This window comes from Cyphomyrmex costatus, unplaced genomic scaffold, assembly GCF_001594065.2.
Source record: "Cyphomyrmex costatus isolate MS0001 unplaced genomic scaffold, Ccosl1.0 scaffold36, whole genome shotgun sequence".
Taxonomy (NCBI): Eukaryota; Metazoa; Arthropoda; class Insecta; order Hymenoptera; family Formicidae; genus Cyphomyrmex; species Cyphomyrmex costatus.
The window spans coordinates 656,528-678,255 of record NW_017277774.1 but is presented as its reverse complement, the minus strand read 5'-3'; the positions used below and the strand labels follow the sequence as shown (position 1 = coordinate 678,255).

Below are 21,728 nucleotides of genomic sequence, written 5' to 3'. Positions count from 1 at the left end.
GGGTTGAAGACCTTTCACATCTGAACTTTAATCACAATAATCTCTCCGAAGATCATCGTTGTACTTTATTTCCATACGCAAAAATCATTTAACATAAAAACAGCGGACTATTAGTGTACTAAAATATTTTATTAAATTTTTTGTTCCGATTATATATAACTTTTACGTTTTTATTCCCATTTTTTTCTGACAATGAATTATAACAATTTTAAACATTTTTATCGACATGCGAAATATTTCATACGATATATATATTTTTTTTTCTTTGAAGATACATGAACGTGAAGATAAAAGGCAATCTATCATGTATTATCAAAGTTATCACATTCTTTTAAGCACAACGCTTTGCTTCTTTCTAGTCAAAATCGATAAGATGAAAAGGTAGAGACTAAAGGAGATGTATGTGTCTGACTGATCATTTATCACAAATGTCTGTCAGAGCTAAAAATGGCCAAATTTTTATTCTGCACAAAGCCGAACTATTACGTAGCTTCAGGCAAACCGGTGAATTTTAATCTCGTGTGAGTGATTTGTTTCTCGAAACCATCATTCACACTCTGTTTGGCACGACAAGTAGATATAGCCTCGTATGATCAGACGGAACCACTCAATAGTCTGTTTATTGCAATTTAGACCGTTTATCGACTGTGTGATTATTGTATATGTTATCATATAGTTAATTCGTTTGTATTAAATTGCTGCATAAATTCTGTCCAGTATTTGAAAAAAATTGTGAAAATGTAGATTGACTTTAATATCTCGGTTTAACTTATTTTTATCTCTTTCTAATTCTGAGAATCAGAACGAGATAAAAAGTAAATTAAATTGTGATTAAAATTAATATTACATCGATAGAGAATCGGGCCTAAAAGAAGCGAATAAATTACTATAAAAATAATGGGAGTGACGATAATATTTTACCTATATAAAAGATATAATTATTAAAAAATTTCAAAATTCTATTTTTTACACAAAAAGTATAATATTAATATAAAATAGGAACGGTCAATAATGACCGCTCGGTACTTTTAATGTGGAAATCCGTGTGCACGTTAATACAGTCGAAATACAATAGATAATAAAATATAAAATTCATTCTTCGCGAATTTCAGTTCAGTATTACAATATTATAGTATAAAATAATATAATTTAATAAAATAGATACATTTACATACAAAGAATGTCCCCGTTTCAACGTTTGCAAAATTCCTTGCTACAGACATTGAAAAAGAAATCTAAGAAAATACAAAGAAAAAACGACACCCTATCACGGATCTCGCTGACGATACAATACGATCTGAAATACACGATGTCTGGGAAATCCTGTTCTCACTAGCGGGCGCAACTTACGCAGCAATTTAATACCGTCACAGCCGAGCGATTACAAGGGCGCGATTTTTTAGGTGGATATCCCCGGGCGTGTACTCGGGCGGTTTTGGCTAGGACAAGAGGAAACGAAGACCGGAAGGCTGGATCACCTCCGTGGAATGTCTTCAGGCGCCAAGCGACTGGTGCAGTCGCTTAGGGGCCGGACCGGGGGCAGGGGCACCGGCGGCGGTCGTTCCGACGCCGGTGCCGGGGACGACGGCGGCGTCGGGGGTGGCGGGGCCAGCACCAGCGCGACGAGACTGTGCCATTACGACAGCGGGCATGAGCTCGACGAGATCTCGGTGATCGGGGCTACCGTTAGGGACAACGAGGGGCTGACGACGCCCACCACGCCGTGTCACTGCAGGAGTATCAAGTACGGTAGTGGACAGACGCTTTGCAGCATCGCCGGACTGCCGCCCGCCCCCGCCATACCCGCGCACAGAGCACAGTCCGGTGAGTTTGGACCACCACCATCTTTTCAGCTTTTATCGTCGGTATAGTCTCGCGTCGCAAATCATCGCGTATTGTGTTTTGTACAGACACGCACATACATCCACGCTAATGAAAAGAGCATTGTAAGAAACTTTAACTTGTCTACGAAAATAACTTCCTTTTTGAAACACTGTATCGCTTACAGTTACGACAAAATATTAAATAACCGCAAATAACTGTGATCACATTTGTAATATTTTCTTGAAGCTAATAAAATAGCATTATAATATTCGGAAATAAATTCTGAAGATGTTAAAAAATGTTGCAATATTTTCATTGACGTCATTAAGTTTTTAAACAAAGTAAGCGAACTTTAAATCTAGATATCTCAGTTATTAAAATTAACAGTGTCTTCTTAAAGTGAGATCCTTCCTTAAAGTAAACAGAATTATAAGTTGGAAATTCCTACCGATTGGTTTTTTCATTATATAACTGCAGTATATATAAAAATGTAGAACTTGTACATTTTTTTTTAATTTAAATAAGTACAATATTGTGATAGTTTTTCATTATTTTGTTTGATTAAATTATTCAAAATATCTCTGTGTGTGTATTTTTAATCACACACTCATGGCAGCTTCTGTTTCTTTTAGAACAATCCATATAGATTCATGCACATCTATCTGTATTACGATACCGTTTGTCATTGTCTCCATAAATGAATTCAAAAAAATGTTAGCAATAAATCGCAAGTGGTAACACATTGTCGAGAACGAAAAAAAGGCACATTATTTACTGATTACGAGTTTAAATCGTGTTTCATTTATCTTCTTTCAAATTTCTCAAAAATGCACACGAGATTTATGAACTAACCTCGTATGTCGCGTAACTTTGGACTTTATTCCGAAAGTCATATTTCGTATGACTGGGGGTATAAAGTTCAAAGTTATGCGAATATAGACTATAATATAAGGCTACCCATTTTCGATTCAGTAAGTTGGATAGCCTTTCGTTGCAAGACAGCATAGTTGTCGACTGCAGCGATGCAGTAACGTAGAATTATGTAACGACGCGCGTAGAATGGTTGCAAGCGGCAGAAAAAAAAATGAAATGCAGACAAGCTGACCGCGGGAACCATTGATTTTTATTATTGCGCGTATTCTCTCGCGCCTTCGGACAATCACGAAGTCGCTGTTGATTCGCTCGTTGTGCACACCATCGTTCTCAACACTGCGGTCCACTGTCTGCAACGAAGTATTTATTGACACAATGCAAAACATATTCACCATTCATGTTTCGTTAGCGCGAAGTCATAAACTAGACCGGAATATTTCGCAAAACGTAGTGCTCTTCGCACATAACTTATCGCGCTCCATAAACAGTCATAAATTCTCGTTCGCGTCCGTAAGAAGCGGGATTTTTACTTAGGAAACGTGCCTCTCTCTCTCTCTCTCTGCTTAGCCTCGCTAGCACTTTTTTAATCTCTTCGCTTTGCGAAAGGCCGCGTCGCGCCGCCGGCGCCGTTGCGCTGGTCGGTCTTTTCTCGAACTTTTCCTCTCGAGCGGAATATACAATTCTACCTGCTTCTTGGCGGTCTTTATCACGATCTCACGTTGATAATTTCAACCGACGGAATATCTGTGCCAGGACTCTCGCATCACACGTGTGATTGCGAAGGTATGTTATTGTGTATATCGTGATGTTCAGAGAAGGAAAATGCATGCCGCGTTTTCGCTGACAATCTAACAAAATTGCGTCTCTTCAACTAGAGATTAGACTATTAATAAAATATTAACTCTTAATCTACAATATTTTACTCCTTTCATTTGCTATCTATCTTTTCCTGTCGAGCTCAACGCTTTTTATTGTTCCAGACTTCCAAACAAAATTCAAGGTTACTTTTATAACATCTCTATTTTACATTTCCAAATAGTCTATTAAGTCAAATGCTAAAATCTTTATTTAATAAAAATTGAAATTTGAGAATGAAGTTTCGCTTGTGCAAAAAAAGATCTCTCTTGTAGACGGAGAGTTAAGTATAATATATTTTCTGCCTTATTGTCATACACATATATAATTAAGCTTTGTTCAAGACGAACGAGATATTTAAACGAAATGCAGAAAAATCGCAATAAAATACGTTTCCGCCAGTCTTTTCAACCGTATTAATCTCTTCTATTTGCTACGCGTAATACCTGATCTGACAGAACGCGAATGTTAATAATTGTTTGTTGATATCCGCTGAATAATCGATTGTGTATTTATTTCCTTTTATTTACATATAATATTTAAAAATTAAGCATTTACATGTTATATAAACACGAGAAAAAGGAGTTGGAAATTAAAAGCATGGAAATTAAAAGCATATACATACATATGCACAAAGAAAATATATCAAATTATTACAAATGAAAATTTACGTGTATTGTCATAACGCTACACCAAAAGTTACTTAAAGCATAAATTCAGGGAAATGAAAATATATATAATTGTTACTTGCATGCCTGTCAGTGTAAAGAACAAAAAGTCCTTTGTTAATTACACTCTTAGAACATTAAAGTCTTATTAGGTCCTTAAGACTAAATGGATCGGAAAAGCAGCGCGTTTCAGAATTTTACGTAAATCTTACGACGCAGCTAGAAGGGTTTCGATCAACTTTGATGCCATTAGGAGGAATAGCTGCTACTGTCTTTCGAGGAGCTTAATGCGCGCTTTGACTTATCGTCAGAATAAGAGCCACCTAAGAGGCTGTAGTTCGAAATTCGCTCTTAAACTGTAAGATTAAAGTACAAATTCGGTCGAAGGTGCTTTAAAGTATTAATGATGATCGCGTCTATTATCTGGTAGTCATGGTGATGGAAGAGAAAGAGGTAATTTTCGTAATATTCCTTGCAGAATATTACGGACCTCGATATAAAATTAAGATTGCCATTAAACGATCACGACGGTAATGTAATCCGAGCGATTGTTGTAGATTTCGGCGCAATATCTTCGACCGTAAACGCGAGAAGCTTTATGTCTCCCTTTGAGTTCCGTTACGCCAATGATGGCACGACGGAGACCGATAATACTAATCCGCTAATCGACAGTCGTTGGTCCTGGCATCAGCAGCAGTTGCCGATGGTATCGCGGGAAATTTACGAGCAACGGATTCCGATAATGGTCGATCCGATTCGTAGACATCTCGATTCTCTTGACCTAATTACGGATATATATGCGAAAGATTGATAAAAACCGCTACTGGCGAAAAACACTTTTTCGATCGGCCTTTGTTGAGCGAAACATCGCGTGCAGATCCCGAGAGCAAAAAAAAAAAGAAATCGAAACACAGCTTGAGTTGTTGGCTGACACCGTCAGAGACGTGAGCTTTAAATTATCGCGAAGAACATTCAAGTTAAAGTGCCTATCGAAGAGCGTAGATATCTCCATATGTCGATACCGTAATATTTTAACCGAGATAGGAGAAAATGGAAAACTCGATCCATTAGCTTTAACTTCACTGGTATCATAGATATTTCTGTCACATTTAAATTACGCGTTTCATTTAAAAAGTGTTTTGTCCGAAGATTTCTGTAAATTACAAAATCCTTTGTCAAACAATTTGATAAAAATTTGATTTGTACAATATTTGTAATATTTTATTGCTCCAAATAAATCTTTTATGAAATTTTTAACATACTTGTTAAATTTATAATGTAAAATTATATTCAATTTGTGTTATTTTTAATCATTTCTATAAGTCGCCACTGATGAATTTCTTTTTAATATATCTTTATTTAATTAAAATAATGGAGTAAATAATTTAACTTAAGAAATGTATTAAAATTGATTTAAAGTTAGTTTATTATTCACTAAGTGCATATATTAATATATTTGTTTATTTTAAAATTAAATAATTCCATCACAAATAAATTGATTTACATTTTGTGACACACGTATGGAAGTTGAAAATAGAAATATTATTTAATTCACAACAAATCGGAAAAAGTAAATAAAGAAATTCAAGACTAATAAAAGTACAGTGCGGTTAATGATATCATAAGCTTTTTTTACTTTACGAGAAGAATAATGTCATCTTTACTCCAACTTCATTTCCGATTTTCCTTAGACCTCTCTTGAGCAATACAGATATAAAGATTTCGCAAGTTAGTTCAACAGTCCATTAAAAATAAATCACTCATAGATTTTCAAACGAAGCGATATCCAATAAATTATGTAGTAAATATGAATATTAAAAGATTGAGTTATTAAGGGATTGAATTGCGATTGCTCTTTTGACATCTAACAGTATATTACTTCGTAAAGAAATATTTTCTTCAAACTGAGAAACTGCTTTCCGCGAAAACGCCAAAATTGATTGACAGAGTATACAATCCACCGAATATAACTCCGTTTTATAGAAATATAAGACGATAAGAGATAGGAAGTTGCTAACGCCAGGTTAATTAACTTGAAAGTTGCCGGAGCAACTTACTACAACAACGGAGTACATTCTCCATTGTGTGATGGAGCTTTTTTCTGATCCTCTAACTTTTCTCCCTGTGTTAGAACGTCGTTCAAACTGCGCGTGTCGCGCGATACCGGCTCGTATCCGAAAATCTCGCCCGCTCGACAAGAAAACGGAGCAAGTTCGTCGCGGAAGTTCACATGGACGGACGTCAACGCTGCTGGAGAAGAAGATGCGCGGGAAGTCTTCTTTCCGTCTGCTCGAACAAGGAACCCGATCGGATGCAGTGCACGCGACCGCCACGTGCATACGCGCGCTTGCACGAAAATCGCAGTCAGCAACAACTCCCGGAGTTATGTGTTTGCGACGTGTCTACCGGTAAATAGGCGAGCAAGTTTCGAAACCCGTTTCAATGTAGTTTCGCAGACACAGGAGCGGTATTGCGTCGACGATGTTAAGCTGGCCCACCTACGGATATCGCTATTCACTTCGCGGTTGGTCGCTTCACCGCCGGGAACGGCTGTCCGTTTCGGTTGGTATACGCTACCCAAGAAGAACAATGAATTCGAATCGAATAACTTGGAGGATGAGATAGGTTTCGCTTTCAGAATTCATAACAGGTTTTCAGAAATTCGATAACGGCAATTTCAATTCTAATTTTTCATCGGAAAATCGTGACTTCTAATAAAAAGAATTTATTTTTTGTTATTGTGCTTATAAAAATTCATTATTAATCCTTTGTTTAGAGAGAGAGAGTCATATTTTTACTACCTTTGTCTGCAATCTGGATCTTTTTTCCAGATTAATTTTTTATTAAATCTAATAACAAAATTAAAAGCCAATTTAATTTTTTATTATTCTAGACTTAAAAAAGTGATATAGTTATGTTTTAATGTCTCTATTATATTACAAAATATAGCTTTTTTAATTGAATGTTAAAACGTTTATTTAATAAAAACTGAAATTTGAGTAAAAATAAATGTATGTAAGGAGAATGAATAAAATTACACATTGGCCTAAACGATGAAACCGATTATTATTATTCTTATATCATGTCTTCTTGTATTTTTTGGCTAAATTATTTGCAAATGTTTATTTCAAACTGATCTGATAGAAACATGTTACAAATTGCATTAAAAGTATATAATTTCGTTAAAATCTGATCTTTCATTGTAATTTTTAATATTTTCTCATCAATTTAGCTTACGAGAAATTAACGTATGTAAATTATTTAAAAAAAATAAGAAAGATTCTACTGTTTAGGTTAAAATGGACTATTTTGATGCCCTGGACAGTAAATAAAATATATCAGTTTTGATATATTTTTAGTAATGGAATCCTTGTTACGCAAGTTTTTTATTTTCTTTGATGTGTTGAAACATTTGCAAACGTTAATTTCAAACTAAACTGATGGGAAATAATGGAAAAAGTCAAAGATCAGATTTCAACGAAATTATGCTACTTTTAATTATGCGCTTTCAACGTGTTCCCGTCAGATCGGTTTGAAATAAATGTTTGCAAATGATTCGACCTATCAAAAAATACAAGAAAACGTGTATAGGAAAAATTTCACCGTTTAAGTCAAAACCTGGTTATTTTACTCATCCTGTTTTAAGAGCGAAATTTTGTCTATGCCAAAAAAATTTCGCTTACAGACGGAGAGTTAATTATGTCACTTTTCGATTATATATGTAACAAGTTAAAAATTTTTTTAAATTGATATAATAATGCATCGTCTTATTGCAATTAAAATGTTGAATTTTCCCGCAGTGCAGAGAATTCCATAAAATAAATGAATGCAAATATCACATTTGCTTTTATGAAACATAATAAAAGAAATATATATGCACATAGTAGAGCATATTGTCTTTATCATCTGCTTCTATTATACATATTGCCGTACGGTTGCATTTTGGTGAAGTGGCGCGTTTGAGCAGGCCCTCTACGGACACGTTATCGAAAAAAGAGCGCAGTTTACGGATACAGTCTAAATGTATATGCATAATACAATGCGTCTCACGAGAGAGCTACCATAACGATCTTGATAAAGGGAGAAGAGCACTTTTCCCTGCAATTTGCTTCTAGATGGCAGAGTAGCTATTTTACTTCATTACTTTCTACTATCATAAGAATTGCAAAAAAACTATGTGACATTTTATTAACATGTTCGTATCACTTTATAGCGTTTATAATTAATTTTATTATATTATACTATAGCTATTTTTAATATTATTTAATATAATAGTCGTTTGAGTAAATCAAACAAAAAATGCATATATTTAGCAAAAATGCATATATCTTAATATTATTTTTATAAACGTGTACTGCATTGGTATTCTTGTATTTAATGTTTAAAAAAATTCAGACTGTTTTAATTCGTAAAAAATATAGGTATACGTTTTTAATTCTGAAAGCATGTATTAAATTAATCATATATTTTTCTCAAAATTTAAAATTTGGATAAGTATCATATCGTTTTAAGCGGCTATAATAGCAAAGTGCTATAGTCAGTGCTGGGGATCGTAGAAAAACCAGGGAACTAGGTGCAAATTGGTGGATTAAGGGACGTTCGAGCAACGCAAATGAAAGTGTCGAAGAAAGTTGTGATAACTTTTGTCCGATGCTGCTGGTGCTTTCCGCACAATGCAGTCAACATCCCTATTTTTATTTGGTGGTGAAAAGTTGGAGCGTGTGGCCAAGATAAAAGTTACTCGAGAGAAAAGGAGAGAAAGAATAGCGCGGGAGTAAAATCGAAATGTTGGACTTTGTGTTAAATGGAAGGTCCCAGAGATAGAAGGAGGAGAATCAGGAAAAGTCCAGTTGACTACAATCTCGTTCCGTTTGCACGAGTGATATCTATGTCTTTTCATTAAAGAGATTAATCTCTGACACTGCCGGTGCTTCCGCCGACGGTTACAAAAAGGATCGCTCGGGTGGCTTTAAAACGCTCAAAGGTTCGTTACTTCTGGATTTGGTCACAATCGGAGATCTATCGCGCGATTTTCACGATATTATTTCAATAATGTGTTATATAGAAAGCCATTTCTCGACGAATGAAAAATCGAATCGAGAGAATAATATTCTCAATCTCTAACAAAAACAAAACGTATTTTTGCTTCCTATTTTGTAACAATTTTTAATCAATATTTTTTGTTTAAATATATTGTATCATTGAAAAGGATTCAACAAAATTTCAAAAATATTAACAATCTTATATAAATTACGAAAATGTTTATCTATAATGTTTGTTTATAATTAAAAAATTATAATAAAGTAATTGCTACACGATTAAATATTTCGTTGAACATTACTCATCTTTCTAGTGCTGCGTTTCTGGGTGACACGACACTAATGATACTCGAACGTTTTTTTTTTTATTATATTACCGGTACAAAATCTCTCCTTGAAATCTTCCAAATGTTTTAGGAGAGGTTTAATGTTGATAATCCCGCTAATTGAAGGTCGCGCCCAAACTTTGAGTCGCAAACTCCCAAACAAGAATTTAATGGCCAGAGAACTTTTGAACGATTAAACACGTCCAAAAACTAAAGCGATTAACTTGCGATATTACGGATAAAATCCGCGATGTTTTTAACTAAAAAATCTTAATCTTATGAGTTTACGTGCACGTGTGCCTTGGTGACTCGTAATATGCTCCAAAAAAAGGAGAAATTATATTATGAGTTTGCGAAAAATACTATAATATACAAGTAATGAAAATATATCTAAGACAGCAATAGTTGCAAAAGAGCAGTAATCTATACTTATCGATATCTAACTTGGACTTTTCTCAGCGTAAATAACAATCTTGATTACCTTCCTCCTATCCTTTGACGATTCCCCTTTCTCTCCTTTTCTCTCTCCCCCTTTCTCGTACACACTCCTTCACTCCAAAATAGCTTTCTCACTAGGCGCTATTGATATCGCATCAGCGATATTATACAGATAGAGAGGGATCAATACTTTGGTACTCCCAATACCTCGAGAGGTTGAATGCAACCGTGAAGATTCCTTTGTAATAATCGCGCGGGACCTTTGACGGAGGCTCTCCGTTATCATCAAGCTCTACTTCCTTCGCTTCCATTGCCACGAGCAGATTGATTTCCTGCGGTGCGACAGCGTCTACGATTGAAGCAATTACAGCACGGGACGTTCTAAGTGAACTTCGGACTTATTTCGAGACATACGGCTTTCGAAACTCGGCCATTGCCTCTACTAAAGCCTCGTTATTAGTTTGCTTGTTAGATAGAAATGCTCACTGTTGCACCAGTACAACAAAATCGAATAAACTGTTCATGTTTAGCATTGAAACTCGTATCGATCGATTTTTATCTGTCCAAGTTTAAAAAACGCCAGCAAGTAACACGCAATGTTCTACGTACTTATCTTGTTAACAAATATCTTTATACTCGGTTGTATCTATAAGATATGAAAGAAATATCAAATAGTTTCTCAATTATTACAGATATAACAGCTTAACAATTTTCCAATAGTCTAAATTTTGATTAAATCCTCCCTTCAGGCGTAAAATCAGCTTATATGAAAATCGCGTACATGTTCCTAGTTGTGTTTATGTCCCTGTCGTCGACGATGACATCAACAATACTCGACTGCATGTCAACAAGAGACAGCAGGCAACGAATCGACGTTAATTAGACTGGCACATACACAACGTTCGGAAACAAGATGACGATTCCATATGCATGTGAGAACTCTAGGTTTATGTTGGTTCAGTGCGATGCAACGTTTGATGGTACAAACAGATACGATATGAAACTGTACTACGATTGGCCTTCGGCCAAAATCCCTTTACAGTTCATATGTATCAGAGCTTTAGGCTTTGTGCGCACCGTGTTCATAAATCGCATTAAAGATCACTGTTACATTGACGCTACGCGAGAATCGATAGAAACGAGTAAATTAAATTCCGATAACACGTGAACGATTAAGAAAACAAAAATAATATTCAATATTTCTTTGAATTTTATTATAGAAAATCTATTATAGAAATCGAAATTAATTTATGTTTGGACTTTAAATACCGTAGATCCGTCAGAGCTTTATTTTTCTTTATTTCATGTACCGCGTGTTGCATCAATATGTATATTGGTCAGTACGTCAGATTATTTTATAAATATAATGTCTTTCCTAGCAGGTATTACATTTATAAAATTAATCGATTGAGATTACATTTGTAAAATTGATCGATTGATTACATTTTATAAATGCCTTCTCTAGTAAGTATTACATTTATAAAATAGTTCACATACTGACTAATATACTTGGTTAACGCAACACGCGATACTTGCTACGTTATATAACAAATAAATATTGCGAAAAGTTTATGTTCAATATTTATTTTATCTTCGAATATTTAACAAACTTTTCTGTGTATTAGACACATAAATTGAATGTACGTATACAAATACATTGCACACTGATCTGTGCACACAATATATTTTATTTTTCCGATATGACTATCTATTCAAGAAGCATGTAAATTCTTGGGTAAAAATTTACAAACGCTAACACGAATTATTTCGTCGTATTTTGCGTATAGAAATAATCTCATGATAAAATGAACAAAATGTTAAATTTAAATTGTAAATAATTTTTCCCATTTTTTCATACGTGAACATTCAGAACTTTCTATCTTCTTGGAAAAAATGTAAACTTAATTCTCTGTAGAATTAAAATTATTGCTATTATGTAATAATATACAATTTCAAAATTCATGTAGTTATTCGATAAATATCTTACTATGAGACAAAGAGTTGAATAAAAAATCACGCGTTATTTTATGAACTTTTGTTAATATTAAAACTTGAGCGACACTCCGGAATTGAATATAATAAAATATTCGAACAGCGCTTTGTAGGGAAGTCTTTTGTGTGTTTTCGATAACGAATACCGACGTCAAATTTTGACTGCACATTCGCAATGAAGCGCACTGCGTCGGTCCGGACTGGATCGATGTGGTCGACTAAGTGTATTCTGAATATTCCGTTGCACTGAAATTTTCATCAAGCTCGTGAGAGAAAACGCAGCTCACGGCGATGAAATCGGAAAGGACCGAGTGAACAATAATATAACTGTGCCAGTAACTTTGAAGTCTTCGTATAATTCTGCAACGCGGCCCCGTGACTTTTGTTGCGAAATTATCGTCAGAGTGCACATTGAATTTCCCAACTTCCATTCAACGATCTTATTCGTTATTTTCAATACGGCGTGTTTCTATAATTTTGCATATCTTTCAATGACTAATAGTTTGAATGAAAACCACTTCACGCAAACTTTGACAATTAAAATATTTAATAAAATTATAAAAATATTCGATTTCATTGCACGTTGGAATCAAAATTGCACCAACTTAGGAGATTAAATCGAGCGAACATGGATAATTCAATTAGTAGCATTTAATTAACAAAAATTTTTCAAAATTACAATTCATTGACTCTTTTTTTTTTTCTTTCAAAGCAAAGTATAATTAATTATTATACATAATTCAAAAAGTACATTTATTGATTTTTTTATTTTCTTTCAAAGTAAATTATAATTTCTTTAATTGCGTATATTGTATATAACTCGAGAAATATATTTCTCAAATATTATAGAAAAATTTAAGCTTCTTAGAAACGTATTAAACACTATTAATAAAATTGATTGTATATAACAAGCATGGCACTAAAAATATCAATATAATTCTGTAGTTTATTTTCTGCACAAAATTCTTTACTCACAAATTGTAAAATAATATTAATTATTCTAAAATAGAAAAATATGAAGAGAAAGAGAGAGAATGATCTGTTCTCTAATCTTAAACTCTAATCTTAATTTTCATGCTTAATTTGATATTCATGCTATGAAGCAATATTTGAAATTTAAATTTGTGTTTGAAAACATCACGCTTATAAAAGAACAGCGCTAATAATTAAATATTAATTATTAAGAGCAAGTTGTATTATATTAAACAAACGTGTAAACACAATATGTTAAATATCCCTCAGATACCCTTCGTATCCTACATTCTCCGATGAAGTCTATTCCTGTGCTATAAGCAGCTGTATCGTTACCACGGCGCGAGTAGTTGAGGAAATTTGCATACAAAAGAGCCAAGATGCTGAAGCTGTCGTGGGGGAGGGGAGGGGAGGGGGGTAGAAAAGAATGAAGGTGGCTTGAATAATTTGTGACTGTAGTTAGTACGCATAATTTCGAAGATCGTTTTCATGCTTGAAATCAAGATCTTAAAGTGTTCCTTTTTTCTTCACGTGCATATAAAAATTTGTCTACGAGACAAAGACTCATTGTTCGCATTAGAAACATGCTACTCTGATTTTCATATTTATAAGAAACGAGGTCGTCGTAGATTTAATTTTTTCACAATTTCACTCAAAAGTTATTGCGCCACTTGCCGCACCGGCAATTAGAAATTTTAATGCACGCAGATAATAATAATTTTCGCGTGTCGCGGAAAATGCTGAGGTACGCAGGTTCTCCTAATGCTATGGCGATTCTGCGCGGATTATAAAATGGCCAACGAACTCCGTGGTTTGCGGACTTAAAATATCCCGGACGCGTTTAAGCCGCTCTGCATATGGCGCTCGCGTAATGGCGTAGGATGAAGGAGAATAAAAAAAAGAGCGAACATCGAATAATTTTTATGACAGTCTAGCTATAATCCTCGAGAAAATGCGTATACGAAGATGGTGTTATAATGACAATGAGAACGGCGATTTGAGCTTTGCGAGCTTATGTCTGGTATTCTTTCAGGTGAAAGAGTTCAGGCGAGATCGCGATTTTATCCTAGAATAAGCGCGACCTATATACATTAGAATGACTAACTTCTAATTTTTACAAATAGCGCAGTGATTTTTTAACTACGATTTCTCACATAATACGTTCAATATTTCTTATTCTTCAATATAAAATGATGGAGAAGTAATAATAAAATAAATCTTAAAATAATGAACGGGGAATTTCGATCGCGCGCGCTTTATAAGAGCAGACTGAATCACTGAGAGTTTGCACTTCCAAATTTAGGATGCTTGATGATCGTAGTAATCGAATATCGCGTTAATTTTATTATCTCGCGCTTCGTTAGTTCAGTGCACGTTCAATGGATCGATAGGAACAACGTCACTATATTTTAAGCATTGCTTATTCAAATTTATAAGGTGTCGTTTTTCGGTTATAATATTATTGATTCGGTTATAGTAGAAGAACCGCGCGTGTCGCGTGATCTTCTATTAAACAATTAAACCAATTTAATCCGACAGTGATTGCAACAATTTACCGCAAACGATTGAAATGTTCTAAATATTTATCGAAATATAAATTACTTAGCGGAAATACTCTGGCATATCATAATGCGCGAGTCTCTGAACTTCACTCTCGTCAAGCATCATTTTACTGATCAAACCACATCGCTAATGCGAATCCGCTACCAATATCCTGTAATTGTTTTTCGAACCAGGAAGTTGAGTGTCGCGTTCCATCGCGTTTACCCTTCCTGTATTACGCTCGATATGATGGCAGCCGGTAGTTGTTTACCGGAGATATTTTCGAGTAATGCACGGGGATGGATGGCGAGCTGTCCATACCCAGAAGATCGATGTTACTTCTAAAGTGAAGAATTTCATTTGTACAATATATATACAACGGGGAGTACATATTGTCAGTCATGACCGAAAGTAAGCTCTTACACGTATAGCTTTGTTCAAGTACGGAAATGTATATTTTTCACGCCTGAAATAATCTCACTATTTAAATAAACAATTATAAAACTCGCCAAACTTTGCCATATTTCTCTTCGCGCATTTAATCCGACTTTAATACTTTTGCGATATAAAAAAGTGTATTTTAAAATATATTAATTACGTTAAACCTTGCGTATGTTCAGTTATAACAATACTGTCAGATTTTAATTCCTATAATTCCGCAATTCTCAATCTAAAGATAATATTATATTTTCACAGCTTATACTCTGAATTTTTAAGTGAAATTTTTAAGCGCTAAAAACAGGGTGATATTTATCAATTCGCGTTCTGATTCAGTTCTGATCGAAAGTGACGTTTTGTAAAATGTTGTCTTTCGAAAGGGCTTTTCCCATCCGTTCGGTCCATCGATCGATTTCCCATACTCTATATCCGAATGATCTGATGCTCGTATTCACGTTTCGACACTGCAAAACAAGAGTTCCGTGAGCGACGCTAATGTACGTTCGCAACGTCACTTCATTAGCATCAAATCGAATTGATACGCAGCAGGTGTCTACTTGGCGAAGCTTCTAGCAATTTTCCTAAGTTCCCTAAGTACAGTCTACAAAGTGTTGCCTAAAATCTCGTAAATTCAGGCTACGCATCTCCTATGATAAAGAGACAGTCTGTACCGATGCACATTTTTTGTTTCAGATATTATAACGAATATTTTAGACATTTATTATATGTAATATTCATTATAATATCTAATGAGTTAGTATTTATATTTAAAAAAGACATTTTACTTTGATAAAATTTCACTTGAATTAATTAGAAAATAAATATAATGTAATTTTTTAATATAAAATAATTCTCTTTTGACTCTTCTCTCTTGGCTCTACTCTTTTGGTTCTTTTTTCTCGACCCTTCTTTCTCGACTTTTCTCTCTTGATTCTTAAATTTAAATTTTTCTTTATTTATACCCTTCCATATTTTTTTTAAGGTTTCGTTATTTTTACATATTATATTTATATAATTATATATGCAATTATACTGTGCAAGTATCCATGCAGTAGCGGATTTATCATTGAGAATTTCTAGTTATATTGAAAGCATAAACGAGACAGAACGATCGAGAGTCAGCAGAACGAAGTGAAGTGCTTATATGCAGCGTAAGTAGCTTCGCGATAGACGTAGCCTCAGAGATTGACTCACAAAAGCCGAAGAAAATTAGGTGTCAATCACTTCAGTTCACAAAAGAGGAATTTTGTCACGCGTCAATCGTCCAAGGACATCTATTTATGTGGTGGAAGAAAATTATGTGCATCGACGATCGAATATACTTTTCATGTGTAGTATTATCGAATGCATATTATATCTTATTCTACTCTCAATAAAAAAAATATTTTTATAAGTAAATTTTTTTTTTATTGCATATCAATTCTACTTATAATTAGACAATCTGAATAATTTTTTGATCAATTTATATTCTTAATTATAGTAATAATTAAAAAACGTTACTTGACATTAGAAATAAAAAAACTTATAATTGTTTAATAAATAAATAATTGTGTGTATAAGATATATTTGAAACTGAACTGTAATATACTTTGTAATTATAATAATAATTATTTTAAAAATAAAAATTATAAATATATTTTTTTATATAAATAATATAAAAGTAACATCATAATATCATTTTTTCATCAAAATTAATATCTATATTGTAATATTTTAATGTGTGCTTTTACATCAACAATAGAGTAATATTATTCTATTTTTTGTCTTAAAAGAATTCCAACTATTCTCTCTCCCTCTCTACATATTTCTATTTTAAAATTAAATCAAATACTTATCTTCAAGTATTGAAAAATTTTATGCAATAAATAGACTTTGATTTATGTTTTAACTAAAAATGCGGTATACCTATTTCTATTGCAAAATAGTTTATATACGTATATTTGTTATGTGCCATCGTTGAAACATACGACACGTACGTTTCACACCTTTTAAATCTTTGAATATTCAATTCTCGGCCGAAATTTATTACGTACTTACATACGTCGTCAATGGTGATACAAATTGCATCCGTTTGGCCACATCGCTAAAGTGCTAGTTATAGTAAATCCGTTGGATCAAATGGATCTCACCATGGACCAACTTTTCTCTAAGATATCGGAGGAGATACAATCAGATTAAACAAGTTTTCAACTCCACTTGCGCGCGTTCTCTACGAGCGAGTGTTCAGGTAGTAAAACGTATTCCCTTACTTCTGTATACTACACTAGGAAAAATATTTTGTTTTATGAACCAAAATTTTGTTGTAACAACAAAATTTGATTGAAACACACGATCATCAATTTTTGATTGAAATGTACTGAACAAAACTGTAATTTTATATGTAAATTATTTAGTTGATATAAACAAATATTTTGTTATTTTCAATGCAGAGAACATATTTTGCAAATTAAATTTTTTATTATATATATAAATAAGATATTTGATTGTTGTTAAAAAATGTTTTAAATAGTTTTGCTGAAGGCACTACATTTTTTTTTTCTTAGTGTAGAGACGAGAAGCTCTGGGTTTTAATATTTTCTTATTCGCGATTTTTACATTTCACGTAAGATATTAAGTGAGATAAAGATGTAATAGTATCAGTCATATTGTTCATATTTTTATTATTTGTTTTCTTATGCAATGCGCAAGGGTATAACGTTATTAACCGACGAAGAGAATGCATGAGAACACTTGACTTGCTGCGAAGCAAATTTATGAAGATGGTTACGAGTATAATTTAACGTGCATCTAACTTGATTAATGAATGCGGTTTAATCCTTTCGCGCGCCGACATTATTCTCGTCGAGACTCGTTTGCTCGCTCTCGGAAGTGCACTCGCGGACAATCCGTAGCTTCGCATCGGCCTTTTGTATTTAAAACAAACCGGGGCTCATCTCAGATAGGCGGTCGGTAAAAAGCAGTTCACGTGCGATTAAGCACTGCCCGGTAAGTGCTCACGCCTGCCGACCACAGTCGAGATCGCATTCTGCATTTTGTATGATTAACGTGCAAGCGTGCGGATGCTTCGTTTATACCGCGCTAACAAATGCCCATAATTCTCTGCAACGTCACCGTCCTTCGTGATTAATGCGGACTATTAATTGCCGTGCCTTGAAAGTCGGACGAATTTATATTTCGCAAGGGACGCTGCCTACCTCTTTCCGTACGTGAGAGATACGGTTTTCAAACGTATGAGTCTTGAGTTTATACACGCGATTCTGCGGATAGTCCGAAGTCGTGCTTTATCAGAAATTAGTAAATCAACTGTTGGTCAAACTACATAAATCGATGTAGAACTTTTCGGACAAATTTACAGAACTGTTTCAATTTTATTAATACCAATTCATAAATGTTTACTTGTAATAAGAACTGATATAGAATTATTAATGTTGTATAAATGAACGTTATACAAAACAATATTTGTAAGATTAATTAAAACGATTCGTCATCAAGAGTGCATCACATTTTACAATTAAAATCAATACCTATTATGCAAAATAATTTATAGAGATGTTATATGTATTCATTAATGTATGATCGATTTGATCAGAACGACAGAGAGAGTGAAATTATATTCTTTTCATTTTTTCAACATTGATTGTACATATTGATGTATATGTTCGAGATTGTGACAAAATTTACAATAAAATATCACGCGAACGAAAGTTTTCTACTCCTATGAATCAGTAATCAGTACAACGACAGTGGATACCAACGAATAAGTTATTGTTGGTCGTAAAATATCAAATTTTTATTCATAAAATCGAACAAAGTTACAATGAAATCGCACGAATGAATCTGAAACTAGTCATGTAAATATAAAAAGTTTTACACAGTAACTTTTGAAAAATCTCACTTTACCAGTTTTCATATGTCATATTTCAAACTTTCTTATAATGAAAAATTTTACATCAATACGAATATCAATGAGCAAGAGGTGTTATCAAGATGTTTACTGATCTCACTGAAACGTTCGTATATTTTTCTTAATACAATTAAATAAAGACTTTTTATTAAGAACTTAAAAAACATTCAAGTTAATATCATGATTGCATACACAATATTTATCAATATTACGGTAAGAATTACCTAATTTATCCACATAATTTCGTTATTAATGAAAATAATATATATGGTATGCTATTACTAAGCAAAAACAGCTGTTCATATCATAATCATTTTCATTATAGCTCCCTCTCCGAATTATACTAACAAATTCGCGGCGATTTAATCTAATGAATAAATTATTGCCAAACTATCGCTTAGAATTAATTACTTATAACTAGTTACATGCGAAATTCACTAACCGTTAAATTAATAAAAATAATTTCAAACTCACGGATACGATGCAACGATGCAAACAGCAGAGTTGATGGGAATTACGTTGAACTGCGCAAATTGAACTGTAAAATATAAATATATACTCAAGTTATTAGAGAGAATGTTTAAAATAATTAATATTTTTAAAAATTATTGCGCACATTGAACATTTTATTTGTCTTTAGTAAGCAGATATTTGATGAAATAGTTATATCATTTTTTAACTTTTTTTTTTTCAATTTGCAATATTTTGCAAAATTGTATAAATAAAGAATTTTTTCCTAACTTTTCTAACTAAATGGAAATGAAAGATTAATATTCCATAAAATTAATAATTAATATATCAATATAATAAATTATATTCACTCCCACGTTGCTCTGCTGTCGTCCGATGCTTCCCAGACCTCGTTCTAACAAGTTCTATTGTGCACTCATAACATACTCGCGAAAACACGATTAATTACACTTGCGAAAATGCAGTTAATTATAATAGTGCGTGAATTAATTAACAGAATATGACAATTGCGCGCGACACTTTACACGGCACTCCCGAGATTAACACAAATTAAGATAACAAAATCAACGCGAATTGAACCGACTCACGTTTACGAGCATTCAATGTATAACTAATTAATTATAAATGGACATATGTGATGGCTGTTTGAATTTAATCTGATGACTTGCGATTTGTCTATGTGTTCAATCTAAAATTATGTGTAAATATACTTGATATTTTCAGTATTCAAATTACATTGAATTCACACGTTAAAGAAATCGTTTCTGAAAAATGTTGCAATTGAACGATAATTTTTAATCTTCGTTCTTCTCGTCGTTTCAGTTTGATTTTAAACAAACACATTGCACGAGATATCTCTTTCGGTAAATAACCGTTGTCGTAATACACTCAGGAATCATTAAATTAATTAGTCGCGTGGGGCTAATTATTCACGAAGAATAGTCGAGTGTCTAAAGACAATACATGGAGTAACTGATATCGCTGCGTTTGAAGATCGATCTATGAATGATAGCGTCGCACCCCCGCTCCGTGCCGCTCACAATGCCTTCGTGTCCTTGTAGACAGCGCGCCGGTATACATCAAATCAAGGTCGCTTACCTACTAACCGAATCGTTACAAATTACATTACGTTTTAAAAAACATTCACGCCGAATATTTCGTTTTGTTCGATTAATTTCGATACGTACTATTGTATTACCGTACGTTATTCTAATATAGATATTATAATCTGCTTTATTTATTACTGTCTAACATATATATGTTCCCAGATAGTACAGAAAATTTAAAAAGAATTCAGTCATCGTATATCATCAATTCAGAATTTTTATTTTCTGAAAATTTTCTGAAAAAAATCTTTTTACATTTGAAAATTAACTCAGAATTGATGACATACAATTGAAATCTTTTTGAAATTTTTTCTCTATGCTTTTTGAGTATAAATTAATTTATTATAGTATCTTGTGTTACAAACGCTATACTCAGAAAAATAAAACTACATTTTAATAAAAGCAAAACGGTCTCTAATTTCGAAAATTATGATAATAAATAATGGCTAATTAACCCTTCTTCATTGTATAATTTTTTACTTTTTCATTACCGTTTTACAAAGTTCTCGGGATATGTTAAGTTAGCACTCCAACTATAGCACTCAGGAGTTCTGATTAGAGTTCCCACTTCCTTTTGACGAGACGAAGAGTTCCCTATAGTTAATAACAAGAGTTCCGCTCAATAAACATTTCTTTTACATTTTTAAAAAATGGGGTGCTAACTTTTTATCGAATTTCGAGGTGGAATAGTTCTGAGCGGCTTAATAGCTTCAATTTGCGATTGTCTAGAGTTCCTGATATGTAAAAAAAATTTTCGAATAATAAAAAAAAAATTAAAAATTTTTGAAAAATTAATTTTTAGATACAATAGTTCTGATGATAATTCCTGCTTCTTTTTGACGATACGAAGAATTCTCTATGATTTTTAATGACATATGCGCTTAATAATCATTTTTTAATAATTTTTTAAAAATGGGGTGCTAACTTTTTAACGAAATCCAAGGTCGCATAGTTCTAATCAGCATAACAGAAGTATTTTGTGAATACCTAGAGTTCTTGATACATAAAAAATATTTTTGAAGAATAATAAAGTTTAAAAAAAATAGTAGAAATATTTGAAAATTTTTTTGAGAGTACCGAGTAGTTCTGAGTAGCATTTCTTATAGTACTCAACGAGTTCTATCGAAAATTGTAAGGTGAAAAAGCGATTGGACCAACGGTTTGCAAGATACAGCGACATTTGTCGGAAGATCAACAATTTTTAAAGTGAGTATATCTCGGAAACCGTTGGTCCACTCGCTTTTTCACCTTACAGTTTTCGATAGAACTCGTCGAGAACT

The 21,728-nt window shown here is 33.2% G+C and overlaps 1 protein-coding gene across 1 annotated transcript in view; it reads left to right on the top strand.

Moving 5' to 3' along the window:
* The first annotated feature begins 1,487 nt into the window (after nt 1–1,487).
* LOC108776455 (potassium/sodium hyperpolarization-activated cyclic nucleotide-gated channel 3-like) overlaps nt 1,488–21,728 on the top strand; it is a 143,082-nt gene continuing 122,841 nt past the window's right edge. The window contains 1 exon segment of the mRNA XM_018543071.1: nt 1,488–1,828. Within this exon segment, the coding sequence (XP_018398573.1) occupies nt 1,488–1,828 (341 nt within the window).